The sequence below is a fragment of the Apus apus genome, chromosome 5, assembly GCF_020740795.1.
Source record: "Apus apus isolate bApuApu2 chromosome 5, bApuApu2.pri.cur, whole genome shotgun sequence".
Classification (NCBI taxonomy): domain Eukaryota; kingdom Metazoa; phylum Chordata; class Aves; order Apodiformes; family Apodidae; genus Apus; species Apus apus.
Genome location: NC_067286.1, coordinates 37924270 through 37942845, shown reverse-complemented (window position 1 = coordinate 37942845; position 18576 = coordinate 37924270). Strand labels below are relative to the sequence as shown.

At 36.9% G+C, this 18576-nt stretch overlaps 1 protein-coding gene across 6 annotated transcripts in view; it reads right to left on the bottom strand.

The window, feature by feature from the left end:
* The window catches only part of NUBPL (NUBP iron-sulfur cluster assembly factor, mitochondrial), a 160881-nt gene that overhangs the window by 74001 nt on the left and 68304 nt on the right, over positions 1 to 18576 (bottom strand). For all 6 annotated transcript variants that reach the window (XR_007889794.1, XM_051622373.1, XM_051622372.1 and 3 more), the window contains 3 exons: positions 17069 to 17154; positions 11793 to 11913; positions 8829 to 8911 (listed from right to left, as the gene is read on the bottom strand). Coding sequence is in view for 5 of the 6 variants with exons in the window: in XM_051622373.1 (XP_051478333.1) it covers positions 8829 to 8911; positions 11793 to 11913; positions 17069 to 17154 (290 nt within the window). In the remaining variant the exon portion in view is untranslated. The remainder of the gene's footprint in view (positions 1 to 8828; positions 8912 to 11792; positions 11914 to 17068; positions 17155 to 18576) is intronic.

Sequence of the window (18576 nt, the reverse complement as noted above, 5' to 3'; positions counted from 1 at the left end):
TAAAAAAAACAAAAACCAAAAACCAAACCAACAAACAAAAGATCCAACACAGAACAAATCAAGAAATGAAATCAAGTAATTCCTGTACCAACCTGTAGTTGAAATAGAGCATGCTTTTTAGAAAGGTGTCCAATATTAAGACAAAGATTTTCAACTGAAAGAGAATCTTTTTTTCGTGCATACATATCTCTTGTACATTGTTGCAGAGGTTGATTACTTCCATTGTTCTAAAAGTACACCTTATCTATAATTTGAATTTGTTATGCTTCAAGTTCTAGCTGGTGCATCGTGTTCTGTGTTTGCGTAGCACAACATAAAACTCCCTTACTATTCCACTTGCTTTTACTGTAATCAAGCTACTTCTCCATCTTCTCAAGTAAGTCTGCATATGGAGCCCACACTGACAACCTTCCTGGTTTCACCAGAAGAACTCACCAGTATATTCCCTACCGCACAGATCTTCCCCGCCTCCTGCAGCATGCTTAGATGCCTATAACCTCGAGTCAGACCATGTATCCCTGACGAGCCTTTAAAATAGTAAACAAGCTAACAAATGTCTGAGAAGAGAGATTGAGGGGCAGGAAGAAAAAGTCTGTCTCTCACTTGAGCCTCTAGCACTAACTGTCACTGGTCTGAATCAGATGGCAGTCTTTTGCACGGCCAGGCACTCCTAACATGTCTCCTCTCTTCTAGGATTTGCTCCTGCCTCATAGGGTTTTCTTTTCTGGCACTGCAGCCTCAGTGCCACACAGTGTCAGTCCTTGCATCACCTCAAAACTGAAATGATGTAATTTTCTGCGTTTGTAAGGAATGCAAACACCAAGCTGGGATTGTTTTCGCCTGTATGTGTGACTTTGTGGCAAGAACTACAGAGCTGAAATCATCACCATGAAATTCAAGCTTCCCCCATGGGTATAAGTGCAATACAGTTGGGTAGCACAGCTGTGCCCATGTGCAACACTCACCACACTTAGCTATTAATTCCCTGTGTGGTCTGGCTACTCCCCAGCTAGACATATGCCTAGATGAGACAACGGACCAACTTGAAATCAGGTAGTTGACTGAAGTCAAGCTGCCTTTGCATTAGGTATTTGACTAATCAGTGTATGAGCACTGAAGGTAGGAAATTTGGACTATCTTGAAGTGTCCTGCAGGCAGCTCCCACTTTGCACAAAGTAATTCATATGTTTTAATGAGCCAATTAAAAACCCGTACGGAAACTCTGGCCCCTCCTAGAGACTGCTCAGGCTGTTCCTGCCCTAGACTTGACCAAACTGCACACAGAATTATAAATACACTGTAGAAATGTTCTTGCAGGTGCAAAAATAGTAACACAGACAGTGGTTTTGTACATAGTTAAGATAGGAACTGTTCTGTTCATAAATCAAGTGGCAACAGATCTTGCATATGCTCTAGTAGTCACAGAGGACCATGGACTAGCTGCATTACTAAAACTGAGCTAAACAGCAGTTCAGGGAATCTCATTTCATCCAGCCAAAGACATCACTGGCAAGGGTCCTTGCAACACAGACTTCCATGACCAGCCAGCCAGCAACCAGCTATCTTGCTTGAGAGACTTGATTGCTTCTATAAGTTTTACCCTATGTCAAGATCACAAATGAACTAGATTTTTTTTTTTCCCAAAAAAAACACTGTCTGTGAATATCCAGGCATCAATTTCACAAGGTACTCTGGCACTCATTTGCCAAGTAGCTGATCTGTCACTTCATAACTCTTTGTAGCCAGCAAGCTGGTATTACCTAGCCCTAGCATAATCAGCAGTCTTACATGCTAAGAATCCTTTTTTGTTTTCCTAGACCACTACTTCATACATTGAACAGAATAGGATCTCACATGTGTCTTTGCAGAACTCTACCAACTTGTCTTTGACAAATTCAACTGTTTGAAGCCTCAGTTTCCTATCTTTGAACAAATCCGTGAGGTAAGAGTGAGGACCTGTCTATAAGCAGTAACATACTTCAGCTTATGTGAAAGGTCTAAATGGAACCTCAGTGATTGTGACTTAGCCTTTCATTTATAAAAACAACCCTACATGTATTGAACATTTTCTCTACTCATGATGTTTTTTATGTGGCATCAGTAGACAGCTCAGTTCAGCTGTTTACTCCATCATTACAAAGCAAAAGAAGGTGGGTTGCAACTGAAAACTCTGGGGTTTTTGTTTGCTTTTCGGGTGAAAAGTCAGAGAAGAAAAAGGATGAGTTCTTATTCATCACTTGCATCATTTTCATTTTAACAGGATAAAAGTGAACTTTGCAAAATGGTTTTCCCCCTTACGGTTTGCAAGCTGTGAAGGAATGGTTTATAGAATGTCTTTCTGAAAACATTTTTTGCAGATGGACAACTTTATATTTACAGTAACATATCAGTTAGCTGGAAGCCAAACATTCTTCCTGCTTCGAGAGGATGGAGAAGTGCACAGGAAGAGAGAATGCCCTAAAAACACACCAGGCTTGTTCATTACAAACACTGCCCAGATGGGGTCTGAGAGCAGCACTGAGGAGGGCAGAGGACACATTCAGAGACTGTTCACCTCTCCAGCACTGGTACAAACACTGCCAGAAAACAGTGCAGCAATCTTTCAATCACAAACCTCCTTAGGAATGACAGGGCAGGGAAGATGATGAAGTGACTAATGACAGCACAGATCCTGGAGTAGGAAATGGAGAATTTGTAATGAAGTTCATCAGGCAAGGACTGAAAAGTCCTACTTAGCCTAAATAATCAGAACATCCTGATTCATTACCCTGTCATGAGATAACAGACACAGAGTAGATTTAAACTCTTAAGTCTTTTTATTAGCTCATCTAATTAAGCCCCACGGTAATCCTAGAGAAATGTGAGCCTTTCCAGTATGGTATTTCATTCTCCCCAAAAATCTTACCCATGAGGGAAGTATGCACCACCGCTAAGATTACTGCAAATCGACCATACGGGTTGCAGCTGATTCTGCCCTGTTCTCATGGATTGGATTGGATTGAACAGACCAGCTAGTTTGTCTTTCACTGAAGGGCAGATCTTAGTCTATACACAACTCACTACAGTGGTTTCCAGTGTAGAGCAATGACTGCACAAACACAGAATACAATTTAGCCATCACCAAAGTCAAAGCAGGTAGGAGCTGAGGTTACATTCACCTTCACCCAAACCACACCATAGAAACAACTCCAGACCAGCTACTCAGAACAAGCACACTGACCCAATCACTTGCAGGCCTAGTACACCAGAGTGTAAATCCTGGTACTGACAGAGCTTCTAACTTCTATTTGTGATTACACAACTACAACACTATTAAGATGCTTTATCCAGCCCAGCAATCCAGAGGGGAAATTATGCAAGTCTGACTGTCTGGAATATCCAATGTTGTTGATGCTCATATACCTGTAAAGAAGGATAAGACATTTAAATCTGCTCAATTGAGCAGTTAAGGGCTTTTACTTCATGAATTGCCAAAGGAAACTAACAACACTGAGCAACGAGCAACCAATCAAATAGTAACTATGATAATTACTAGACTTAGCTACCATCTGCATGAAAAGAATGATAGGTGATAGCTTTTGTTTTTATTAGCACTCTCTTTTGCACAACCACAGTCCATTTTCCAGTTCAATCAAATTTTTAAATAGCTTTAATTTCCATGGAAATTGCTAGTTACTTTGATACAACTCCAACCTTTACTGCATGCCTGGAGCTGCCCTCTGACGTCTGTATTTTACTGTGGTCAACTCAGAAGGCACTAAAAGCTTGAGAATAAACACAGCTCTAAATGAGCTTCCACTTCAGATAAAAGCTTCATTTCAACAAAATAAATTCTTGATTGCTGCAAGAGTCCTAGGGCCTCTCCCAGTCTGTCTTCCTCTGGGAAGTTCTACCTTAAGACTCTTCTTTGCCTGTATTGGGTAACTCCTGCCAAGCTGCAATGAAGTCTCAGCCCAGAAAGGGGACTTAATGAGATTATAAAAGTCAATCCATAAATTACAATGTGAAACGGAGGAGATGGGCAAGTAAACTGGATGTTTCCTGAACGTAATACCTCGAAAAAATATTCAGTGTTCATGGGAAACATCCAGTTAATCCTATATATCAGCAGTTACAAAAATCAAGGGGTCCTCTGAAGGAGTCTCAGTTTGGAAACACTGCTAGCCCCAAGGTGCCATTACGCATGTACATCACTCAGGTGCCTTTAAGTACATCAAAGCAGACATACTGCCTGGACAACACGGATAACATGGATAAGTAGAACAGTGCAATTCAAATGCAATACAGTAACATCCTTCAAACAGGCTCAGAATTTTCTTCAGCAGAATGAAGCATAAATGAAGGTCTGATGATGCATTGTACTAGCTACGCCCTGAACGAAGGATTCAAACCTACACACACCAAATGTTACTGTGATCATTCAAAGGAAGCCTGGATGATAAGGCATACTAGAAATCATATAATGCAGCGTTTACTTTTATTTTAAAGACATCACACCCTGGAGAGACCACTCTTTAAATGGAATTATGGATGACAGCTAAACAACAGCAAACATTATTTGCTTCCACCACTTCAATTTTTCTGCAACTGTTTCTTTCAAGTTATAAAAGGCTGTAGATTTTTACCTTTCTCACACAACACCTCTTCATAGTTCTAAAAAAAAAAAATGTCTTTCTGAATACAAATTCCACCTGCCTCTTTGGATAATACCACAGTAAGGCCTGTAACATTTCTAATTTAATTGAAAAGGGATTTTTAATCAGACTTACTTTCCCCTGTTACATCAGACTCATGATGTCTTGTGCCCCTGATTTCCACCTGACTGGGCTTTTTCTCTCCCCTTATAGATCTGTGTGCAATTTACTAACCTCAAAATCCTTCACCAACATGTATATGAAATCTGCAAGAAGGCTGAATACATTTAAAATTGTTAAATGTGAAACAGACAGTAACAGAACTTCCCCCAGGAAGTATGTGGTGTTTGTATCATACACTGGTCTTTATCCCAAGCTGGATATAGTGACATTAAGCATGTTTTCCAGCCACAGGTCCTAGTTTCCTTGCCCCAGGACAATTTTGGCTCTTCTACCCAAGTCATATATTCCTCACCGCACTGCATTTAAGCTTGTGCATACCTGCAAGAGGTGCCATCAAGGTTGTGATATACCCAAAAGTTTCTAGCAGGAAGTCCTCACAAAATAACCACAAACTGTCACCCATACCTCTCTGGGTTTTGTGCTCTGTCATGGTTTGACAGTCTACTAGCTAGAAAACTTGCTGCTAGTTAAAACAGAGCTCACTGAAGAAAAAAAAAAATCAGTAAAAAGAAAATGGACTTCATCCTGGCTCAAACCAGGACAGTGCTCACAGATGAAAGCGCTTATAGGAACCTCTACTTGCTTTTTCCTCCAGTGTTGATGGGAGAGTTCACTGGACATTTAACTCATTTCGTGGAAGAATGACTCCACTGTTAATTACTCATGTTCTGTATCTCTTGCTGTGTTTCTAGTCCTCTTATGTGCAAATTTCAGGATGCCTCTTTCAAATGCCTCTTTTGCTGCTGGTTCCTTCTTATGATCCCTAGGAGGTTCGTTTACATCTTAGCATGATCAATTCTACCTGATTTCACTGATTCCTCATTTGTTTTCCCTATTCTACCTTTGTCCCTACTGTTTTCCCTGTTCCACTACTTTAGCAATGCTCCTGATTTCCCTTTACTAGACTCCACTGTCTAGAAACTCTTGTATGTTCGGATGAGCAAAAAATCAAAGCCCTAGTCAGCCAATCTACCTTCACAGCTTTGTGAAGGAGGAAAATGCTCCCAGGACTCTCATCTCCAGAGGGTCTGGTAAGTTCTCACTGCTGATTAAACTAAGAAATCTTTTTGTAGAGGATCTCAGATCACTCCCAATTGCTGTGGTCTGTTTGCTCACTTTCTGTTAGACCAACCCCTGCCACTTAAGAGTAACATGCAAGTACAGCACATAACCGAGTCTTGTCAATGAAGAGTGTTAAAAAAGGCCACAACTTAAACAACTAAGCTGACAGAAACATTAACAAAGACAATGTTATATGAAGAGGAAAATCATTTTACTAGCACTGTTTATTTCTCCTTGGGGACTGTCTCAAGCTTTACCAGAAGAGAACCCTGGCCATTAAACATTCACACCCTTTAGCTATATAAAAATCACAGAGTCCTTTTGGTTGGAAAAAACCTGTGAGATCATTGAGTCCAACTGTTCACTTAGCTCTGACAAGTCCACCACTGAACCATGCCCCAAAGCACCACACATTCGTCCTTTAAATACCTTCAGGGATGGTGACTCAACCACTTCCCTGGGCAGCCTGTTCCAATACTTAATAACCTTTTCAGCAAATACATTTTTCCTAATATCCCATCTAAACCTCCTCCAGTGCAACTTGTGGCCATTTCCTCTTGTCTTATATAGTCAGCCCTTTCAGTAAGTAGACAAGTCCTATGTATTCTGTGCCTTCCCTGAGGAAGAACTTTCTAACTTGACACATGCCAAATTCTACAAGTAATTTTCTTTTTTTTCTGGAAGGGTTGTTTTGTTTTTAAGTAATTTCCTTGTCAATTGTGAAAAAGAAGTTTTCCTTTTCCATCAACCACATATAAGCTTTCAAAAAACAAATTTAGACAGGTTTGCTAACACATTTACAAATTCTAGTGTAGAGTGAGAGCTATACTTATATATATTGGCAAGGCAAGTTGAGCCCCATGGTAGTTGTGTAAGCAAAAAAAGCATTAACTAACATATATTAGAAACACCCTTTATTCTAGTCTTGACAAAGCTTAGAAGGTGTGACAGCATGCTGGGTTTCTGAGAAGTCAATCACCATCCTTATTCCCCATTGTTTGAATCAACTTGGTATTATTTTATTTCTGTGATTCTGTATTTCATTTGTGTGTCCTAACAAAAACAGCACAGAATTTTTTGGTAAAAAAACCCTCTAAATTCAAGGGACAGGAACAGAGATAAGTTCCATGTGTGCAGAGTTGCTGTTCTCTGTCTGAAAAATTGTGATTGTTCATGCACGAACAGCCACAATTTTAACTTATTTGCAAAACACTGTGATGGGTGTCATGTATTAAAGATTAGAATCTGACCTTATATGACCTCTCCCACCACAGTTATGTGCTAAGATTTTAATTCTTCTTTTAAAATATAAGAGAACAACAATAATATTCTGTGTCTTTAAAATGAAAAGCAAACCAGGGATAAAGGGAAATTCTTTTTAATTCTGTAGAGATTAGTAGCATCTAAAAAAGCCTCATTCTCTGAGGAGAATTATTATCTCATAGATAGGATGGCAGAGAATAACATTAAAAGTTTTCCCCAGAGTCACACATATTTGTCAATCTTTATTCCTCTTCATATTTAACTTAGTTGCCACAAATGGTGCTTATAACCCCTTCCTTCTTCACCAAGTCCAAGGAGGAACAGATGGCAACATAACAGACTTTTTCATCTCTTTAAATTTTCAGAATGCAATCCTACATGTCTGAATTTGTAGACTGATAATCCTGCAGGCTATGGACTTTTGGTTATTACAGATTTTGGATACTGTGAGCTGTGAGCCTTCCATCTTGGTTTACTCAGCTGTTCTGCTTCAACTTTGACCTAAGCCACGCATCTATTCAAACCTTCACACTGCTGATCAAACTTCCCAGATAGAAACCACCATATTGATTATAATGATTCGTTTTCTCAAGGATTTAGACTCAAGGTCACTACATTATTACACAGAGGATCAGCGAGGGCCTTGCCCCAGCCAAGCAAAGATTAGAAATTTATTAGAAATCAACATGCCATAGGGCTGCCGCTTCTCTTTCAAAACAAAATGTTGTATGACAATTTTAAGACTGTCACTGTTCCTTCAGAATCCCAATCAGTATGTTGTTAAGGATGGATTATTCTAAAAAAATGGGAAGGAAAAATTATTTCAGCATTTGCCTAGCAATCACGCTATTAGAAAGGTTACCTTATTTGTACATTCTACCTTATCTCTACTTGAACTTGATTCTAGCATCTATTATCAGCATTTATTTTTTTTTAATTTTTTTTTATAGTAACATCCAAGCAACAGTCAAGAGTGAGGCTGTATCATGCCATATACTGTGCAAACACAATGTGGCAGACAACCTGCCCTACAGAGCCTGGCAAACAAACTCAAGCAGAGGAACAAGAGAAAACACTAGCCAGGAAAATCTTATACTATCATTGTTAATTAAATTTGTATTTGCAACTGCTTTCCTTTACAGACTTGCATATTTCACTCCCATCACCTCAACAACTCATATTTTCCTTAGGCAATAAAATATTAGGGTAAAGGCACAGAAAAATGCATTTCCTCTTCTGTGTAAATTTCTCTGCTTCCTGCTGAAAATAACCCAGGTACTGACAATACACAGATTTTGTTGCCAACATCTTTTGATAGGACCCTTTGACAGTTTCCAGGCTCAACAACCAAAGGCTCAATTGACATTTCTAGAGGACCTACATTAGCTGCATGGTCCCATGAGGCTTGACACTGACCTTCTTCTTCTTGGCATGCCAGAAGCTGGATCAAATCTTTGCTACTCTGAATGATTCAACCTAATTAAACAAAACCAAACCCACAGAACAGATGACCAGCATTCCAAAATGAAAGGCCTGTGATACTTGATAATACTACTCTCTTTTACTTTATTTCCCTAAATTACAATCAGATACACATTTCTCTTCAGCAATAACAAGCACTTTGCATTCACACTTTCCATGCACAACAAGCACATTGCCATTTTCAGTGCAGTGCACCAAACTTACGGCATCACTCTGAGGCTGTGAGACCACAACAGGCTGTCCTGAATCACACGTCTCCCGTATATTAACATGCAGTGGAATGTCACCTGGATGAAAAATACCAAGATACACATAAATGAAGACCTAATATTTATTAAATGTTTCCTTAAAATAGATCTAAAGCAAATTGACAAAGAATTTCAGTTCAGTATATTCTTTGCAATACTCAATCTCAAAAAACTAGTGTTTAAAATGAAAATTGGCTACAATACAGTTTCTGTAAATCTATAACGATTAATGCCAAACATATTCTTGATTTTTCTTCTCTGAATAGGAAGCACTATGCTTTGAAGTCATTAATTAGAGAAGGCAGTTTGCTTTTTTGACTTGAATACACAGCAGAACACAGGCTGAGATACAAATTGGTTTGTGTGCATTAAAAAAATTGCTTGAGTGTTAGGCAAATGCTCATCATGCAACTTACTCTTCAGCCTATCCCCTCATTTTATATTCTTTTCAGTGCTGTTTTAAGATTTTAATCACTGTTCAAAAACTTATTTGAATACATAATATCTAAATAATTTCATTGGTTTTGCCCTTATAAGGCTTTGGATCTAATTAAAAGGTAGACAACTATTCAACTAATTTTTCTTCCCAACAGAAATCTTTATACTCTGCTTCTCAAACAAGCAGAGAACTGTCTGAGAGGAAAGGAACACTCTAAAGGAGAATCAATTAGCAGCCCTAATCCACTCTGAAACATACTTCCTGAAATACAGTTTTTCAGTACTAAAGAAAACTTGAAGTTCCCATGTTTGGTTCATTGCTACATAGATAATTACAAAGTGAACCGAAGACCAACTTTCTTTTAATGGAAGATACAGCTCCATTTTATATCATGGATGGATGGAGGCAGAACAGCCTATCATAGTTCAATCTTGACTGGTCTCAGAAACTGTATCAGTTTAATTCATATACCTTAACAACATTGTTGCTGGTTCTATTAAATGATAGAGTTTAAAAACTTCTGAAGTGCAAAGGCCAGGATGGAGTGTACAGAAATTATTATCATAGCATTATATATACAAAGGTGTAGCTTTCTGGTCAGTTACAGTTATCAAACTTCAAAAAAAAAAAAAAGAAAGCAAAATAGGGGAGTATCAGAGACAGGGCGAGAAACAATCAGCAGCACAGTGTCTTTTTCACAAAATTTGGCACATTTTTCTTTAGGGAAAAATAAAAAGATGAGACCATCAGAAGTATATGAAATAATGAACTACAGTCAAAGTGTACTGGCAACTCCTAATTGTCTTCTGCCATAAACAAAAATAAAGGAGGTATTCAGTGACACTAAAGGCAGCCAAATCTGAGCATCCCATTTACAAGAATGATCTCGACAAGTAACAGAGCATTCAAAACCTTGCATATTGTTAGCTTGCAGAATTTCTCAGATGTTATCATGGAAACTAAAACCTTGTCAGGTTTCACAAGAGAACTAGGTGCTTAGCTGAACAAACAGAAGAGCCATAGGTGTTACAAAATACAAGGAAAATAAAATAATAAATACTAATTTTAAATATATACATTTTATATACATTTATATTAAGGTTCTCAAGGCTTTTGAGCAGAATTCAAATAACATTGGGATAAAAGTTCCATTTGGAACAGATTAATGTAAAATCTGTAAGCAGTAATTCTTATAATACCATATGGTATTATACAATGGTCATCCCTGGAAGGAGGAGCATACTAATCTGATCAAGTAATTCTAAATTTAACCCTTGGGGCATTATTCTTAATCTTAGTCTGGTCTTTCGCTGACAGTTTGAAGATAAACTTCACTCTGCTTGTCTTCACACATCTCATCCCTCCCCTGGTAAACCTGTAAATATCTCATATTAGTCCTAATTAAATACAATCACAATCAGTTCTGTCCTCTTAGGGAATAACAAAACCCATCTATGGGACTGATGGCACAGCACATCATTTGTTCCTGTGTATCTCAATGCATGTTGGATTCAACTTGCAGAGGATTTGCATCCATCCCCATAACCCAGGGCTGCAGAAGTCCCCTTGGGCTCTGATCACAACTCATTATATTTTCAGAAAACTAAAAGACAGCCCAAAAGCATGTCTTTAATTATGTGCTGCTGTGCTGTCTTAAGTTTATGTCAGACCTTGATGTTTCTGTGTTGATCTTTTTAAGTGAGCTTCCTGGTTCTTTTTAATGAATTAACTTTGGAAAATCACTGAGATAATTATAGTAATACATGGAAACATATCATTAGCACATGCAATTATCCCATTTACCAACTTAATTACACTGCGTTATATTCTGTTTTTTTTTTTTTATTGATAGCACAGGTTGAAATATGTCTTTCTAAAAAGAAAACATATATTTTTGCTTCCATACAGGAGTCAGGATATCTTCATAAGGGCACAAAACCAACTGCTTGCAGGAACTGAATTTCAAATTACCATATTTATTACAATTGCATTTATACATTACTATTTACCATATTTATTACAATATGTAACAACTCATTTCATTTAAATTAAACAAATAAGAAAACTTCCATTGACACTAATGGACAGAGCTTAGGTCTGTTATACAAGACCAAACAGAACTCTTGGTTATTTGAAAAAATGGTTGTATGATCAATAAAAATGAATTTCAGGTAGACTAACACATCATTATAAAAGCAATTCATGTTTTGGATTATTTATAAATCAAAAAAGATTTAAGATGCAATTCAAAATTTTCACATTTAGTCCACATCCCATTTACAATAATGATCCTGATAAGGAACAGCACATAGAAAAATTGTGACATTCAACTACTTCAGTTATTAGTTCTATTATATCTGAACAATGCCTGAATATGGAGTAATCTAGGATTATGCAGATCCATACTTCAGATAATGGCTCCCTCACACACACGAATCATTTTAATTTTTTTCTAGAATAAAACCATTTCTGTATCCTTACCTAAAATATCCAATCCAAGGGTTTTTGCTAGATCTCTTACACCATCAGCTCCAAAAATGTGTGTCTTATGCTTACATTTCGGACACTGGAAAACACTCATATTTTGAACCAGTCCTAAAACCTGTAAAGTAAAAGAAAGGAATGTTCAAACCTGGGATTCAAGCAACAGTATTCCGCTATTCATCTCTGACAATAAAGAAGAGACTATCAACAAAGAATCAATGAAGAGTACTCACTTACCATGGGAAGTAGCAGTAATACCAGATTCATTAACATAATTATCAAGTCTTACTAGTCATCTCAGCAGCATTATTTCAAGTTTTTCACATTTACAACTCTCAAAGATTAACAAATTGAATTGTAACAAAAATATCTCTTGTAAAGGCCCATCTTTCCAAGAAATGTCTCTGGTAGTACTTAATTTTTGAACTCTGAACACTGGAAGAAATTTCATGTTGTGTTTTATAGCTTTGTAATTTGCAGTTTCAGGAAACACAAAGTAAAAACAAACCATTACAAGAAATTACACAATCAGACATACTTTTAAGATATTTTTTGTAAGTTATCCTGTAGGGAAGTGTTTTCAAATTCTTCTAAAGAGCAGAAACACATTTTAAAGATCAAACAAAAGAAATAATTACGTGAAACAAAGTGGCAAAAACCACAGCATGAAAATCTAACACACGCATATTTGGTACCTTTCTGTTGATGCCAGGTGTTCCACATCATCCTTGCAAAATACGTCAAAAGAAAATTTGCCAAATCATTCACACAAAAATCTTCTTTTACAATGTACAATAATGCTAATTATAGCATTGATCTCATTTTATTCATCTAGCAAACCAAACTGTTCACTGAGGCAGAGAAGCACTTCCAAACGTGATGGAAACAGCATTCAAACACTATAGGGTGAAAGATTCTACCCATTTGCTAATCAACAGACCTACTTTAACACATTTCATGTTACAGAATTTCACATTAAGATTTATATTATCTAGATATGTCACATATTATAGCCAACTTTTGAAAATATAAATTGATATTTTCAAGGTCAAAAAGCTGTTATTTACTTTGTAGAATTTTGCACTTTAAGTTTCCCTGAGCATTCTAGTTTTGTGCATTCCTCCTGCTCTCTTTAAATTACTCATGGAATTTTCCACTGTGTTGGTAAACTGGATAATACTGAAAGGAGTATTATTTGAGAAAAGTAAAATAGTATTTAAACTAGGATACAGGGAAGCCATTTTCTGCAGCACAGGAAAAAAAACAAGGGAATTTTACATTTATACTTTAATTCATTCATCTTCAGGTATCTTGGGGTTTGAACTTTCTGTTCTCCTCAAAGTAGTAATATAACATTTATGATTCATTGAATTCACAATTAAAGAAAAAGTTATGTACCCTACTATTGTTTTGTGACTAGTTATGGATAATTATAGCTGTTTCATTAATTCTTTGACAGCATAATAATTAAGAGGTCCTTCTGCCACAGTTAATGCAGATGCTGAGATGCAGCTGTATCCGCAATGCTCTCTCACTTTTAGAGCTCTTACTGCTCTTTTTTGGTTTCATTTCAACAAATCCTACTAAAGCAAATGCCATTTCAGCATTACATGTTCGTTTTTATTTTTTCAGTGTTGTTCCTATTTTTCAGCCAATTAATAGGCATAATTATTAATATATAAATTATTCTTCCGAAATATGAAGAAATATTTTCGAATATTAAGTTTCCAATTATAAACACCTGGTTTAATATAGAATCTGTGGAAATATACACAGCTTTAGTGCTGAAGTGTATTTTAACATGCATATTTCTGCAGAGACATTTACAGGAGGAAGAGAGTTCACTATGATCTTCAGAGCTTTTAAACATACAAAGTAATAGGTCTTGCTAATGAAGTCAGTAATAACTCTCATTTCCCTGTTCAAATAACAGAACTGGAAAAGCTTCAAAGCAGCTGTTACTGTCTACGCAAACTATCCCTTAAGTATGTGTGAATCCTATTTGAGTCCTTCATGAGGTCCTTTCCCTCTACATTTCTTGGCAAAGTTGGCTCAGGAATGACAAGAAATGCACCACAGTGCAGGAGCTAACCCATAGCAGCAGAGGAGAGGAGAGTTATAATGCACAGAACTGAATTTCATTTAGTCAAATCATTTTTAAACCAAAACATCTATCAAGGAATACCAGGAAATGAAGAAATCTTTCATTAGGAATTATCTGCACACACACTGCTTCTGAATGTTCACATATTTCTTATGGACACAACAAATCATGTCAAAATCCAAATATACTACCTTCTAATTTAAAGAAAATACAGTGAGAAAATGAGAGCTCTCTGTCTTTACAAAAGGAGACAACTCCTGAGAAACCCACTTAAACCATTCACTGTATTTAGGATGGATGGTGCTGAGATCTGCCTCCAGTCTGATGGAGACTGAAGTGATCAGGGTTACAGTTCTGCAGTTCATTGACTTCCTACATAACCATCAGTCAGTCACCTGATGTTTTAATGCTTCAAGCAAATGTGCACAGTATTTCTGTCTGCCTATCTTTCATCTTATAATGAGCAATCATTGACTCTAATCTAACTTCCACTCCCAATGTGAAACACAAATCTTGGCTGGGTACTTTGGATGTTACAGAAATAGCAGTAGTTACATAGCTAAATAAACAACTGTAATAGATCTTAGAAAGTTACACAAGCAGTTTTTTAAAACACGTAGAATCCACATCATAACCTTCCAATTCCAGAAAGTTATAAGAAAAGCTGCAGACTTAAATCCCTGTCTTTTTCTTTCAGGGATATGATTGATAAGATAAGCCATACTGAACTGAATTCAATTTCAGCAGGCAAAAGTAGGCAATTTTTTCCTAAATACTCAAAATAACTCACTTTTTCTTGTGACTTGCCCAGAGCAAGCCTCTGGGATGCATTAAATCAGTGACCAAACTCATATAATGGGCAAGAATCTTAAAACTTGTTGTGATGGGGGTCAGCATCACTCTGCAAATGCCTTCCTTACCAGGTGTGCTCCACCACACAAGAGATGGCACTCCTAATCTCTATGTCCTAAGACTGAAAATAAGACTTTTACATAGCAATGCTGGTTCTAATCCTGACTCTCAAAGCCAGCTTTTCATCAGCTTCTTCATTTGTTCTACTTTAATTTCAGTGCAATAAAGGACAAAAACTTGTGACTTTACTGTGGTAATACTACATACATCATTTGAGCCTTTGGTAACTAATGACTGTGGGGGTGAGGGGAAGGTGGTGTATCTAAGCCTATACATACAACAGAGAGACTGCATTAAATATAAGCAAGCATGCTCAAAGACTCAGAGCTCAGCAACCTATAGACTCTCCACTTCTTTGACAAATAAACTCTTTGCAAGCACTATTTCAAATACTAGGTTTAAGATTTTAAATATTAGATTTTTAAAGATAGGTCAATTATATAATCAGATTATGCAATTTAGGCACAGCCCCACAAATTCCACCACTTTGATGTAAAGCTCAGGTTATATAATATGAAATTTTCCATTAAAATATTTAACTAAACTTTCTTCAGATCCTCAGATTTAGTTGACACTTCAAAATGTAACACCTAGACAGGAGCTACTTTCACACTGAGGGAAATTACACTTCTGTACCGATGTACCTGCAAGGTTAGAATAAAATTAAGCAGTACCATGAAAAGGTAAGATCTGCTGACCATTCAAACTCAGCATCTGATACAACAGCTTTGCTGTGAATTTTACTGGTTTAGAAAGGTCTGAAAATTCCAACAAATCAAAGATCACATTTAATATCTATCACTGGTCAAATTAATAGCAGACAACCTTATTCTCAATGCATGGTTTTCTTATTTTGAGTCCATTCTCTTCAAAGAACACTGAACAAAACAGACTCAGAAAAAAATCTTGGTAATTTCTCATTAAATAAAAAGGAAAATTCAGCAAAGTACTAACTTAAACACAGTTTTATTTGAAGAAAATAATTCTGCATTATTCTAGCAAAATCAAATGTAAAATCAAAACAAAATACTCCATATGTTGTCCTTCTGTTATGGGTTTTTGTTTTTCTTCTAGTAACACATGATAAATGCTGCTATCCATTCATTTTGGTGCAAATATGCTTAAGGAACAGTTAACAATAAGTAATTTATCAATTTATTTCTTTTGTTAAGCTGTTCTGTAAATTAAAACAAAAAGGGAAAACAGTCACTTCAAGGTTGCCGTTGCATTTTTTAAATTAACAAAGCACTAGCTCTGAAAGAAATTTCCTTTCTTAATAAAGCACAGAAGTAACCTTCACACAGGTAAGCAAGAAAAGATGTTTTTAAAGAAAATGCCTTTCTTTCTTTGCTGTTTGAGATAAGAAAGCATTTCAGTTTATGTTTTCTCACTAACTGCATGTATCTCTTCATGAACATACTCTAGAGTATAACGTTCAGTTACTTAGCAACTTCCTACAGAACATGTAGAAAATACCGAGTCGAAGATATCACCCTGGTTAATATTTTCCCCTAATCCATTTTAATATTTTTAGACTTTGCATTTCCCAAATAAGCAAATTACCATTTAAGCTATAATCCTCGTGAAAATCTAAGTGACGTATAGACTGCCTCCCACTTGTTGTGACAGTCACAACAGCCTTCGGATGACAAAGTGACAATTTGGTATGTGCCAGAAAATCATGCACTGAGAATAAGCTTGGCTGCTATTAATTTGATCTGTGATAGATAAGATATTAAATGTGATCTTTCGATTTGTTGAAATTTTCAGACCATTCTAAATCAAACTAAAATTCACAGCAAAGATGTTGTATTAGATGCTGAGTTCAAATGCAACTGAACCAGTCACCAGGTCTTACCTTTTCATGATAATGCTTCATTTTATTCCTTAAGCTTCAACACAGACTGTGCTGAAGAGGACACACAGTGAGGATATAGTAAGACGGTATGATTGGAAAACACACATTACTTCATAAGATACTCTGTTTAGCAATCTGATTCATCCTCATTGATTAAACAAACTCATTTAAAAGAAATCAAGTACTATCACAACCTCAGCCTTAGAAAAAATCTTTCCTTTCTACTAAAGCAAGCTCCTGATATAGACATAAGATGGATTCTAATCTATATTTTTTTTAACAAGAATTTATTAAATTCAAGTGATTCCTGAATGGTTTATTCACCTACTGAAGTACATGGAATTTTTTTTTTAGGTTTTGGAAAAACAATCTACTAGCATTTTTAATGTAAAGCCTTACAGGCACATGGACTTTCCTAAACATTTCAGCTCCTTTGCATGCATCCAATAAAGCTACATCTTGTGGAGTGGAGACGATCACAGCTCCTGGGAAAAGAAAACATGAAATATGACTAAAATGTGTATTATAAATTATACGGTTACATATTTTTACTACTTAGTACATGCTACTAAATTCAAAATAATCACACATTCATATACTTTTCTTGAATTTAAGAAAGAAAATGATGCTACTTATTATGCAATTACCAAAATCACCACGATAGTGATAGAAATAAAACAGATATTTTCAGATGTTTTTTATGTAGAAGCCATTTATATTTTCTAAATGAGAAAATTTATCTAGCTGTCATAGGCAATATGGTGCAGATGCTGACAGGTGGCAGAAGTGGTACTCCGGGGTATCTACACCATAAATGTCTCATTCCGTAACTGCATTTGAAAGCTTCTGATACTGTTATAAGCCTTGTCTTAAAACCAAGAGGCAGCTACCTGTAATCAGACTGTTGCTTCCTGAACGTGCTACACTTTCTGAGGGAAGCACTGACAGGCACAGTCTTGAAACATGTTACACTAGACACACCACCAGTATGTTTGTATGAATGATACCACAATAGAAGAAGCAAACTCATGCCCACTTGCAGTAGGTTTGAAAAAAGCATAGTTTTGCTCACTGTTCAGACATGGCTCCAGGTTACCTGATAATCAGTACTCACAGGAGTCATTAAGCATATAAAACAGCTAGAGCTCTTTGTCAAAGGTCAGATTCTAAAGGAAGCCTACAGATTACTATCCCATGCTATCCTATATTACTTCTTGATTAATACAGCCAATACAGACATCATAATAATACTCCACATCACTTCACAAAGAGCATCTTTTTGCATATGCTCAGGTGTTTCAAATATTCTTTCTTTGAAATTTGTTTCAAGAATCTGCTCATGCTTGTTCCTATTTTAGAAAAATGCCATGTGAAAGAGGACATTATTGGTTAACTGATGAGCTCTGGTTTTATAGTGACCAGCCAGTCTCAAAAAATACCTGTTATAAAAACATCTCTGCAGAGCCACATTAAGCCAGCCTAGCACAAGAACTTTATGCCAAACTTCACAGTAATAGCAATTACAACAGACAAATTTAGATACATGGAACAGCTTCCTACCGGGCTTGCAGTTTCCAACTCTAATGTACATGGCAAACAAGAGGTGGGTAGATTTTCAGAGGCCCACATCCCTGGCATTGCTGGCATGGGCCAGAGCACCAGGAGCCTCAGTGTCCACAGAGTACTCCTGGCTCTGGCAGCGCGGGGACAGGGAGCCCAGCCCCTCACAACGACCCCACACTGTCCCCCAGCTGCCAGGTGCCATCTTGTCAGTCTGACAGCCAGCTGCTTCCAAACTCTGCCTGACAGCACGTTTGAATGTTTTCAAGCAGCATTCTTAACCTCGACTTCGTGAAAGAAGAATACAATCTGGTGCCTCACTCCTGAAGAGCTGCCAACCTCTGCCT